Genomic DNA, 13480 nt, shown 5'->3' with positions numbered 1-13480 from the left:
TTCAAAGAAAAGGTAGTATTTACATTGCAATCACTCAGACTGACACAAGAGGTGCCGCCTATTTCAGTGGTGCACTGTGTACAGCATCTACGAAGAGCTTTCCAATTGGCTATGATCATCAATCTTGGAGACAGGACCAGCTACAGGGCCAAATACATTTTTTTACATTCTTTATTTTTTAAGTGCAGAGTTAAATACATGCCTTTAAACACCTTTTAACGCCAATCTGAGGAGGTAGGAGACTTAAACACTATAGTGTTAGGACTGCAAACATTTATTCCCAACACTAGAGTGTTTCTTTAAAACAATACTACCACCCAGCGTAACCCAGACCGTGGCCAATTAGATTGCTTCTGATGAAGACTTGATAGACCTATAATATTATAAAGCATCCTCTTACCCAAACTATTCCTTTCTAGCTTGTTTCGGCAAGGGAGCGTTCCAGTTCCAAGGTTCCACTATATTGTTTTTTTCTAATTAAAATCTTCGACGTACAGTGGAAAATAGCTTCCAGAAACAGGAGAGCCACAGCACCTCTACGGGTTTAGTATAAATTACGCTTTATTAAAACCAAATATGTTGTATCCTGTCAAATGGAACGATCCAGGTATCATAGGAGGGCCAGTTATGGTCCTTCCAGGTATTGAAGGTCCTGATGAGACCAACATATATCAAGACTCTTACTTATGTCCCAAATGTACCCAGAGTGCCATAAGAATGTGCTACGACTGTGTAAAAGCATCACACTTTATATGTCATATTTAAAGCCATAATTAAATAAACCCAGTTTGGGCATTTCTCCTATTAGCTGAATTAAACACGAAATCCACCCCACCCTACACCCTTGGGTGTCTTAGAAGCACTTCACACAAATTGTTACTGCAGAAATGCTAGAGACTAAGGGATACAAAGTATTTCTCTCAGAAGTATAAAACACAGTCAATTATAATTTTGCTTTGAGTTATGTTTTAGTAAAGTGTTTTTATTCTTGCTTGTTTTATTTTTTTGTTTTATGTTTAATTTTTATGATGCTTGTGCCTATAGGGTTGACGATGAACCCCCAGGATTGTCACTGCTTCCAGACCATATACTACAAGTACTTAGACTGCAGCTTCTATACTGCGTGCAAAAAACTGCGGATGGGTTAGAAGAAGAGCAACAGAACATGTCACTTTTGCTTGTTAAATTCTTCATCATAATTTGCAGGTACCAGATTTTACATTGTTTATGATGCTGTTAGAGTACAGAAATGGATATGATACAATTTGTTATGGTATCCTGATTATAAATGTGTGTGTGTGTGTGTATGGAAAGTAGATAAATTGGCACTATACAGGTGATTTATTACCAAAATCATTATAGTGTAATCGTATTTTACACGTCAGTGGACATTAACCTAAAGTTTACTTACACATTTGCCTTAAGAGCCACATGCATTTTTTTTTCAAATTCAATACTAGCGATTGTTTATACAGGCACAGAATTTGACACAATAGGGACACTCTGAGCCCCACAACAACTTTAGTTTAATAAAGTGGTTTTGGTGTATAGATCATACCCGTTGCAGCCTAACTGTTCAATTCTCTGACATTTAGGAGTAAAATAATTTTGTTCATGCAGCATTAGCCACACCTCCCAGCCTGCGACTCACAAAGTTGTTCTGGTGCCAAGAGTGTCCCTTGAAAATGAATCGGGTTTACATACCAAAAAAAATTAAAAAAAATAAACCATGTTCATATATTAGGCCATTATTGTCAAACTGAAAACATAGCAGACTTGGAGGAGATAATTTTGACTTAAAATTTAAAATTCACTTTCAATTTCTAACAGTTCATACTATAGTGAATAACCCTGTGTTTATTTAATTTATTTTTTTGAGATGCTATAATTTTAAAGATATATAACTATATAATACAGGTAAAATGCAGTTGAACAGATCCTTGTGAAATCTATACTAATGTTAAAATATTACATCGAATGCATAGAATGTTATTCTTGTGGAAGAATGTTTAGGTATACACTGCTGCGATATTAGAATAGAGATATGAAATATACCTATAGTGGTCCATTGCTTGCTCCCAGAATGCAATGCTCATGGCCTCCTACAATGCCTTATTAGATTGAACTTTTATGTTGCTACAATGTGTTGTGCACATTTCTCACTGAAATACCAGAAGGCAAACTGCTGGTAAAAACTGTATCTTTACACTTGTTAAAGTTCTACTAGCACTTTAGATTTGGTATTCTCGGTGCTTGGCTAAACACTACAAAGGATAATTGCTTCTTCAAGTTTGCTGTAAGCGAACAAGAGACATTTCCAATATTTTCCAAAGCTTTATTTGACGATATGGAAACATTTCTATGTTTATGAATGTTACAAACATCTGCCTGCTGTATCTAGTTATACATGCTTTTTTTTGGTCTGGGTTGATGACATTGTTCATTTTGAAGGAACACTTTTTAGTGTTGGGAAGACAAAGATGTATTCCTACTACTAAAGTATCCCTCTTCCCCTGCCGATGTTCCTCAGCGATGGGTCGCGCTCTTCCCTTGCCGACATCAGCCGCATGTGCGGTGAGAGTCAGGCACATTAGGCCTTCCCCATAGGACAGCGTTCACTCAATTCTTACCTATAGAGACACTGGATATGTCCTCTTGCAAAGCGTGAGGATGTCCCTTGTCATTTCACAGAGTCAAAAAACGTTAATCTACAGGAAGAGCCTCTGGTGGCTGTCTGGTAGACAGCCAGTAGAGGCAGTCTTAAAGGGATTCTATAGTGTTAGGATTGCAATGTTGTATTTCTAAAACTGTTGTGCCCTTTGGTATCTGCCCCCTCCCCGCATATGTAAAGGTTTAAAAAAATTGTATTTAATCACAATTCCAGCACCGATTTCTCTTGGCCTCCTCTAATGTCATTTGAGTATGGGTTAATGTGCATGCACAGTGAATGCTGCAAGCTCATTAGGCCCTCCCCGTGAGAAAGGATTGCATCAATGCTTTCCTATGGGAATTTCACTCATGCTGAATGTCCTCATGCAGAACGTGTGGACATCCAGCATCATTTAGGGGACCTAAAGTCCGTTAGCATCCAGGAAGCGCCTCTTGTGGCAGTCTGATTGATAGATTTTAGTCCTGCAAGGTAATCTTTGCAGTTTCTCTAAATTGCAATGATTTACATTACAGGACTAAGAAGGACAGGGATACTGCACTCGGACCACTTAAGATTTTATTAACAGATAATGATTAGAAAGATTGTCATGCTTATTTCTTATCTGTAGTTTCCATAAGGTGCATTCAGAAGCTATTCAGACCCACTTCATTTATTTCACTTCTTTATTTCTTTGTTGTTGTTTTAGCTTTCTGTTATTATTGCTTAAATATTTTTTTCCCCTCAATCTACACTCAATATCGTATAATGACAAAGAACATTTTTTGACACCTATATATTTGCAAATATACTAAACAGAAAAAAAATGAAATATATTCGCATAATAATTCAGACACCTAACTCGGTACCTGGTTGAAGCACCCTTGGCAGCGAAAACAGTCTCAAGTGTTTTTGGGTGTGATTCGACAAGCTTTGCACACCTGGATTTTGGTATTTTCTGCATCTTTGCAGATCCTCTCAAGCTCCGTCAGTTTTTATTTGCACGGTCTGTGGACTACCTTTTTTTTTTATAGTTTTTTTCCAGATATGCTCATTCGGATTCAAGTCTGGGCTCTGTCTCAGCCACTCAAGTACACTCACAGTTGTCCCTTAGCCACTCTTGCGTTGTCTTGGCTGTGTGCTTTGGCTCATTTTCGACCTGTTGGAAGGTGAATCTTTGGTCCAGACTTAAGTCCTAAGTGCTCTGGATCAGGTTTTCGTTAAGGATATTTCTGTCTTTGTTTTGAATACTGAATACTTTCTAAATGCACTGTATATGAGATTGGCTAAATCAAAATATACCGGTAATCTATCTGAACTGTGGCTTATGGGTCACAGTAAACTCTGCTTATCCAGGTTTGTTGTGTGCTGCAAAATATTGTGATTTTTCATGTCTCTTGTATTTTATTATTTCTGGTCTTGATTTAGAGTTTCATTCCTTTTTCAGAAATCTGTCTAATGTAGAGGAGATCGGATGCTGTTCTTATATTAACTATGTTATCACAATGACAACATTGTATGTGCAACAGGTAATTATTATAATTATTGAAATAGTAGAATGTTACTTATATCTTACATTTTAATGATATTAAATAATGTGTTGTTTGAAAGAACTATTAAGGATTATTATTTTAATAGGAATTTCCAAATGCATGACTCCTGTTTATATACAATAACACATATTATATGATATGCTAAATACTGTATTGGGGAAAATAATTATCATAACATATTGTTGCATCTACAGATTTTGTTTTTTGTTTGCTGTCTCAAATTTAAATATATTTCAGGGTCTCTGTAAAAACGTGTCTGTCACCTTGCCTCCAAAAAAAAAACAGAACATGTTCTTGCATGTTGGGGTATAAGCATAAGCAATATGCTGTAATTTACATGCTGTATGCCAGAATTACTGTTAAGCAAGATATGGGACATTGGAGAAAAGCCAAGACAACCAATATTTAAAATTAACCATATTCCACAACCTAAGAAAGTAAGAATGGCCAGGCAATCCATTTTCAGAAGAGCTTTTTGTAGGTCAGTAAACCACATGCGGAACTTTGGCAAGTCTGATCCCATAAAACTAGATTCAAGATCCACCCAACCCAGAGAAAGGGCTATCACTACACCACCTGTGCCGTACATAGGTGAGCAAGACCAAAAACCCCTGCATGCCTTGGGCAATATGACAACTTCCTTTCAATTTGATGTTATTTCCCCAAATAAAGTTATTAATAGCACACTGAAGATTGTCCAGGGGCATAATGGATTATCAGGACCCAGTCTAAAGGAATCAACAATAAGATGTATTACCAAGTAAGGGAGAGCAGTGGTCTGACATTGAAATTTATACTGAGAATGCGGCTGTGCCATGTCTTGGACCGACAAATAAAGGGGCATAGGACATGATTATCCAGGTTAACTTTATAACCTGAATGCAATCCAAATCTCAACAGTAACTCAATTTACTGGGGAACAGAATACTCAGAGTCCAAAAGAATCAAAAGTACATTGTCCCATGAAGGTAAAACTAGTGATACATGTATTATTTTCAAAATAATTAAGAAGATTATCAAGGGATAAAACACAATCTTATCTCTAGGGTTCATTTAAAGCTCCCTGATGGGACTCCTAGATTCTTCAGGAAAACTCTAATGTTCATGGAGGCCAGATTTCTGCAGACACTAGCGGAATGCTGTCACTTTAGATAACTTTTAGAACACTTTAATAAATATGATGAAAATAAGGAATTTTACTGTCACTTTTTAGAACACAGATAAATATCCCGCAATGCATCTTTATGAGAACCAAAATGTCTCTCATAGGCGAGGCAGTTTTTTGTATATTCTTGGTACATGTTCCTTACACATTTTGTGCCTGTGTGAGTACTTCCAGAATCAACTATTTTGATGCTAAGGTACAATTTGAGAAACAATTTGTCCAGACTGTTGCTGTTTGTGCTAATCTTGGCACTGCTCAGTTTGAACTACATATCCTAGAAATCTGTGCTAAGCATTGTGTGAAATGTTATTCAAAAATCTCTAAAGTGCCATGTTTACCCATTATTGGACTTTAGATTGAGTCATTATTTATCTGATATGTCCTTGCAGCTAAAGAGCAAAACGAAAGAGAAAGAAATGACCAACCAAGCTCCCATTGAGGAGTTTGTAAGACATGCACTGGTCTTTTGTGAGAGCCTTTACGATCCCTATCGAAACTGGAGGCATACAGTTACAGGGTATGTTTGTAACTGATATTTGTCATAGATTTGTTTATATTTTGTTGTGTTAAAAATGGTCATCTAAAAGCACTTTATAGCACTGATTAGAAAAAACATTTTCTGAACTTTTTAAAGAAACACTTCAAGCAACATGACCAGTACGGCCCGCTATACTGGTTATGGTGCCACGAGTGCCTTGCTGCCATGAACGGTTTGACAGTTTACCTGGAGTCTTCCAAGCACCTGCTACTGCCTCCTTCACTGCAGATGGAATGCTCTGCCCTGTGCTTATCTTAGTGGTGCAAGGAGATTCACATTGGATGATAGCAGCCGACTTTCTCAGTCAATGAGCCGGCCAAGCACTGCAGGGCTCAGCTTAGTGGAGCTAAAATAAGTTCTTTGCGTGAACTTTTAGCTCTAGAGCAGGCAGCGGTGGATACCTGCTGGACCCCAGGTAAGTTGTCAAACCATTATCAAATGGTTTAACTGCATACCAGTGCCAGACACTACTAGTACCATTACCACTGCAGTAGGTTGTGGATTCTTTGGTGCTTAGAATGTTCCTTATAAGTCTGGGGCCATTTCTTTTTTTTATATTTAATGGTGACATTTATGCCATGAACTTTGTTCCTGATCCAATAGTAAATGAATAAGGATTTACAATTTAAACATGAGCAGCTTCTGAACCAAAAATGTATGTATGTATTTTTATAACATTGTAACCTTAAAGGGGCACTTACTGCTTGGGCTGAAAGTCATTTTTACATTTATTTTTTTATTTTATTCTTTATTTATGGTGCATAGATGATACAAACACGTCTGCAACGCCACAATATCTTTTGCTAGCTTTTTAAAAGACATGTAAAGGACATTAGCTTGGCATGCAAAAAACATTGCAAATACTTTGCACATTTTATAAAATATTGAAAGTGAGCACGGAAAACTTGAGAGTCAGTACACACATGGAAAGGTGAAACGAAGCTTGGTGATTGACTCATCTGACAAATTTAAACAAAAATAAAGATAAATAACAGAGGCTGTATAGCTGAGTGAGAAAAGTTTTCCTGGGAGGCCACTTATAAAGAAAATAATATAAGATATCAGGTATAAGACTAACAGACCTGGCTGGGCTCAGAGAGCAGATATGAAGGAGGTAAAAGAAAAAAAAACATCAGGAGAGTATTTCCCCATATGGCTAATTAAGGCTAAAAGTTCCCCCTGCAGTAACCAGGCTACAATCCCTATTTACCCTATGCCTTGTATCGGTAGAGCACAGTCCCTGCCCATACTGGAGCGTGCCAGGCTTTGAGGCCCAGGTTAGAGGCAGTGCATTGCGGCGACCAGGACCGGGCCTCTCCATGGCTTATCAGGCTTGGTGCAGGGTTGTGACTTGCTCCATGTCGGTTCCTGCCTCCGTGCCGGTTTTAATTTTGTGGAGCTCCGCTGCTTGCGCTTCCACCATGTTGGAGCCTTCACCGTCATCACCTTTTGCCGTCTCCAATTGGGATCTGGAGCCTGTTTTGGGCGTTCCAGTGGGGTAAATGCGCTGTAAAGAAAAAACACATACGTACATACCAGTAGCAAGAGTATTATTTTCCATTTGTTGTTTGTTTTTTTAAAATATATTTTATAATATGTGCTACCTTATTTGAAATGTGCTTTTATGGAAACATATAAATATGCCTTTAACTGGATACAAAATAGGTAATTATTAATTTCTTCCTGATTTACAGACGAATTATAACTCCAGTAGAGAAAAGCAGACAGAAATACAAAGCAGCAGCTCTTACTGTGGAATTCATTCCCTTTTTTTACCGTGAGTAATGCAGTCTCATTTATTGAGGGCAATCATAACCTTACTCTGACATTATTATTATTATTGCCATTTATTTAGCATCAGCAGATTCCGTAGCCCTTTACAATATTATAAAAGGGGGGATTTAACTATAAATAGGACAATTACAAGAAAGCTTACAGGAACGATAGGTTGAAAAGGACCCTGCTCAAACGAGCTCACATTAAACAATGTTCTTTTGAGGCTAACCATTTACTTGTTTCTCTATTGTAGAGTGTTTTCAAGAAAGTGAGCATCTCAAAGAAAGTCTAAAGTGTTGCCTACTGCACCTCTTTGGTGCTATTTTATCCGGTGGACAGGTAAGATGTTGTTTTCCCAGTGGAAACATTGTATATTCTGTTTTAGAACTGTCGCATCATTTCAGATTTTAACTGCATGTTAGCAAGTACTAACTAGAACCCAATCACAGGCACGTTCCACACAGCTCTAAATTGGCTCATATCTAATATTGCTTTGTCCGTCTTGTACCTCACTGTTATACCCTTTGCAGATTATCACGTTATGGATGTTTTGGCAAAGTTTTTAGCATTTTTTTCATTTGGAATATAAATATAAAATTACATTGACTGAAACTGCATTGTTCAATTCAAACACACGAAATGTTAAATGTACCGTAATACTAATGGCGGTTTAATGTTCTCTCCCAAAACCCTTTCAGCTTGACTTGTTGAGTTGTTAGTTTCCCATCTATTTTTTTCCAACCTACCTCACCTGTTTGGTCCTTATTTTCAGAATTTAAAAAGACATTTTATGACCTCTCAATTAATGTAAATGACCCAACTTCAGGCTGTACTTATCAACCAACTCGTATGCTCCCTTTTTTTTGTGAAAGAAAGTCTGCAAATTCCTAACGCTGGTCATTTTACTAAACAATCCACATTTGGACTTCTTCCCTAAAAAACAAAACAAAAAAAAACCTACCCCAAGCATGCAAAACAGTGCTCTACATGTTCAGCAAAGAAGTGCACTAATATAAATTCCTATCAATGCTTTTTTTCCTGGGATTTATACATTACGTCCTGAATTGTGAATTAAAAACACATTGCAAATGTGCAAGAGACACCTTTTAACCTCACATTCTTTAGATAAATATATATATATTTCACCAACAGGGAAACCCTGTGAGTGCACCCCAAATTTTTTGATTATTTACACAACACGGGTTGGCACCTAGGTATTGTAGTAGATATATTTTTGGTTAATATATATATATATATATATATATATATTTCCTTTTTTTTTCTTTTTACATTTGGCATACTGAAAGAGCCACTTGAAGTATGAGCCTAGGCAAAATGGTTTTCTGTCTGGAAGGGTTGCAGAATTTGAGATTTGTAAAAAAAAATCTACTATCCTGTTAATGTTAACATTTAATATTTTGGTATTGAAAAGATTTTTTAAAAAATGTAACTTTAACGACCTTTTTAATTTGCAATGGAATGGCTGAAGCTGACTTTAAAAAAAAGTATCCTTCTCTGCTATTTTAGTTTGAATTTTGAAATTCAGTTAGTGGCAATGGTAGGAATGCATCTCTAGTGGATATCTGCATTGCAGTTTCTTTAAAACAGGGCTAAGTGGGACAGGGACACTCAATGGGATGACGTGGTCTGGGTGCCTATAGTGTCTTTTTAAGTTCACAGAAAATTGGTGTTTCCTGATTCCTGAAATCTCTTTGTTTCCATTAACCTCAGGATAGAATTAATATATTCAAAATATATTGCCTGCTAAATAATGATTTGCATTCATAATTACTCCTTAAAGGATGCATGACAGAATGTTTACCCTGCAGGAATGGCAATGTTTTCATCCAGGGTTTAAATGCCTCTACCGGCTGTCACTCAGCATATTGCCAGACATGAGCACTACACTTCTTCTAGCACAATTTATAGATGAATTGTTCCCATACAACAGTTTAAAATAGTGTTGTTTGTACCATGACAGGTACAATTTAACCAGGGTGGTTTGCCTCTGTGTTGGTAGTGGTTCCTAAGGGTCAATGTCGTTGGGGCATGATCATACCAGACTATGTTGCCTATGTCACAATGGGAGATGTTGGGAATGAGCGACCTGGATACTAGAATGAGGTAAATTCTGGCGTAGCAGTTTGTGCACTGCTGAATAATACGAATAATCCCTATCTGAGGGGTGTTGCGTTCTCCAGGCATCATAAAGCCCATGTTCCATTAGTAATTTTGTGAGTGCTTTGCAGTTGGCCTTGAGGGTGGTATGTCTGTGTGAGTCATGAGGTATAGTGGTGTCTACTCGGGAGTCTATGGAATGGTTAAGGTCCCCGCATACTATCAAGGGGTTGCCGGTGGTCATTGGTAATTTCACCAGGACCTTGTGCAAGAAGTTTCTTTGATGTTCATTTGGGATATACAGGCCTCCTATGGTGTATTGTAGATTGTTGATGACACATTGGAGTATCAAGTACCGTCCCTGGCCATCTTTTTTGATAGTGAGAATTTCTACTGTTAATGAGCTGTGGAAGAGGATGGAGACTTCTCTGGATTTTGAGAAAGGGAGAGGTTAGCAGGAGGGGTGGGTGGATTGGGTCAAAGGGTATATGCAAGGTGACCTGTGTGGTCTTAAAGTTAAAGATTAGAAATGTGTAATCGATCTCTGGTGGTCGGGGTATGAAGGTCGTACCGTCGGGGTTAGGAGTGATAACTTCCTAATGGGTGGCTGTTTGGGCTCCAATGTGGGTTGTCGTGTTGGAGCAGAAACTAAACATGTAACGATAGGTTATTTAAAAACAAACATTTGCAATGTCAGCCTAAACATTACATTGTTCTTCACATAATATGTGGCTATACGGAGGAGATTTAGTTTCCGCATCTGTACATGCCAGTCTCTCGTGCTGCACTCAAAGCAGTTTGGGAATGCACTCTGGGCATTTGCAGCTGTCAGCACCAAATGGCCCTGGAGGACTCAAGTGTAGGTTTAAGATGCACAGTTGCAATCACGTCTCCCCACAGGGAGGCGAAGTGTAGGTTCCGCTCTGTATGGGCCGCCTTGTGAGATAGGTCCCACGCCCTATGTGTGTGTTGCCCCAAGTAATGTCATTGCGACCTGGGTGTTTGTGAGCTGCAGAGGGCTTATAGAGGGTTTGAAGGTGGTGGTGTCCTGAGTGTAAGATGTTTTTGTCACGCTAAATTGCGTGTAGTCAGAGTGCCCATTGTGTCACGCCTCAGCTGTCTTTGGCAGTTCTGGCCCTGACCACATATCAGATATATCGTTGCGGTCATTACCCCTGTTACCCATGTGCATATCAGTCCTGTTCTAGGGCGCCATATGCGCTGTCTAACCTAATTACGTAATTGTAACAATTCTGTGGCAATGATCATCTAAACTGCTATTGCTTGTAATCAGCATTGCCAGAGTTTTAGTTGAGGAACGCTGGTAGTCTAGTTCGTCGCCTGTTAGTGGCGTGTGGCACGTGTCAGTCTTTATTTGGGTGGCGGCACGTTGTGGGGTCTGACCCATATGGAGCGAGGGCAGTTGCGAAAAAGGTGCAGGCTGTCAGTACTATGCTGGGTAGTCAAACAGTGCTCTGCCCGCATTTTCATGCAGGTGGAGTCCTGTCCGTGTGAGGTTGCAGTTCCTGTCCGTGCTGTCAGTGATATTCACATGTCAGTTACTGTCAGTGCTAGCATTAACCAGCCCCGCTATGTCAGTGTAATATGCTGTCTGTAAAATTAAGACTGGAGAATAACTTTTACACTCATCAATTATGGAAGTGTAATGGTGTAGCGTTGGGGCTTCGTAGCAACCTTTTACCCATGTCCACTCCATATCAGGCTGGCAGCATTTGGATGGTATTGACTTGGGGACAGCCTGACATGGAGTGAAGACCGAGACAAGATTACAAGTTTGTGCCGAGCAGCCGGCCATACATTTATGCACATGCAACAGGCATTGTTAGTCCTAGTTTGGAACAGCAGGGACTTTAACTCTGCTAGCAACATACTCTTAAGAGCTGGGCCTTTGCAGGGTCACTATACATGTTATCTAAGATATAGCTATGTCAGGTTGATGTGGTTGTCTTAACAATAAAAAGAACAACTGTTTAACCATAATGAAGTGCAACTAGTTGGTATACAGGTATAGTGGAGTAGTACTTGCGACTTAAGTGCCGCGCAGCAGCGCAGTTCATGTGCCTATTCTGTGCCTGGTTGGAGAGCTTTCTTGTTCTGAAGACCCCAATTGCTGAGCGGTTTTTCTCCTTCCTCAGGGGAGTTAATGAAGTCTCCGTCCTTGGTAATAAACAGCTTCTTTGGGTAGCCCCATCAATAGCGGATTCCCTGGTTCCTTAGCTCTGTCATGACTGAGTTTGAAATTCTCGCCTGCGTTGCATGGTTGCCGCCGACAGGTCCGCCATGATGCATACGCTGGGATACTCCTCGTGCGGGTTTGGCCTAATTCTGCAGGATCGGAGGACCAGCTCTTTTATATGGTAGTAATGTGCCAGAAGAAGAATGTCGCAAGGCGTTGTGTCCAGTAAGTATTTCGGTTTAGGGACTCTGTGGACCCTATCCACAAGCAGCATATCTGCAGGGATTCCCGGCGCATAAGCGTGCATAAGTTCCCTAACATAGACTTGGAGATCATTTGGTAGGATAGATTTGGGACCCCCCCCCACCGTAGGCGCAGATTATTTTGTCGTGCCGTGCCCTGCCCTGTCCTCAGCGTCTGCCATGCAGGTCTCCATAGTCTCCGACTTAATTTCCAGGACCTGGACATGATCTGCCATGTCATTGTGTGCAGGGGACAGTTCTTTGCATTTCTTTTCCAAGTGGGCTATTCTGTTGTTCAAGGTCAGGACCTCTTTTTTCGTTTGATCCGCTGTGGATTGCCACGTAATGATGAGCTTGGTAGACATGGCCTGCATTGTACGCCCTAAAGACATCTTTTGTGAGACTGTCGGTCTTTGTAAGTTCAACCCAAGTTGCCATGTGGCTGCTGGCATCCGATTCCTCGGTGCCATCTTGTAGGGCCGCCCGTGCGGCCTCTGATGCGAAGGACAGCTTTTGGCCAAAAAAAAAATCTTTTCAGCTTAAGAGGAAGATTTTTTGGTTTTATGCTGGGACATGTTGAAATATGGAGCCCATGTGCCAGAGCCATTTCCTACATTTCCATCTTTCTCAGCGGTCAGCCATGCCCATCCCCCCCCCACCCCCCCAATCACTTTTAAATTAAAGCTGACCGTCTGCTGCAATTTATAAACTTAATCATTGATTAATTTCAAACCACCTTGCCAAAGCTCAAAACGTGTGTTGCTCTTTAAAACCTTATGGAATGCACAGCATGTCTTGTGACTATTTGACTATACAAATAGAATGTAATGCACCTTAATCACGTAAGTGATATATGACTTTGGCCTGTATTGTAATACTAGTTCTATATATGACTTTGACCTGTATTGTAATACTAGTTATATTGAATTAAATTGTCTGTATATGCTACATGATAAGTGTAACGGAGCAACTTTATGTGTGTATTTTTAAACTACTGTGAGACAACTGAGATGTATTTAAATTGTATTTATTTATTTATTGTCCACACAACTTGTTTGCCATATTTAATAAAGTGTTAAAGTGACACTATGAGAACCATAGAACCAAAACCATTAACATGTCATTGCAGTGTGTAGAGTGCAAAGAGTCTTGGGGTACTGTCCCCTGGTGTATGTAAAACACATTTGAGGTAGTTTGACAAAAATGACCTTCCCTAACACCTAAAGCCTGGCCTCTTGACTGCT

The 13480-nt window shown here is 39.4% G+C and overlaps 1 protein-coding gene across 2 annotated transcripts in view; it reads left to right on the top strand.

The window, feature by feature from the left end:
- NBEAL1 (neurobeachin like 1) overlaps nucleotides 1-13480 on the top strand; it is a 126891-nt gene that overhangs the window by 35411 nt on the left and 78000 nt on the right. For both annotated transcript variants that reach the window (XM_063429833.1, XM_063429832.1), the window contains exons 4-8: nucleotides 1045-1206; nucleotides 4095-4176; nucleotides 5755-5882; nucleotides 7598-7680; nucleotides 7933-8018. In XM_063429833.1, coding sequence (XP_063285903.1) covers nucleotides 1045-1206; nucleotides 4095-4176; nucleotides 5755-5882; nucleotides 7598-7680; nucleotides 7933-8018 — 541 coding nt within the window. The remainder of the gene's footprint in view (nucleotides 1-1044; nucleotides 1207-4094; nucleotides 4177-5754; nucleotides 5883-7597; nucleotides 7681-7932; nucleotides 8019-13480) is intronic.

This window comes from Pelobates fuscus, chromosome 8 (genome assembly GCF_036172605.1).
Source record: "Pelobates fuscus isolate aPelFus1 chromosome 8, aPelFus1.pri, whole genome shotgun sequence".
Classification (NCBI taxonomy): domain Eukaryota; kingdom Metazoa; phylum Chordata; class Amphibia; order Anura; family Pelobatidae; genus Pelobates; species Pelobates fuscus.
This window is presented reverse-complemented; position numbering and strand designations above follow the sequence as displayed.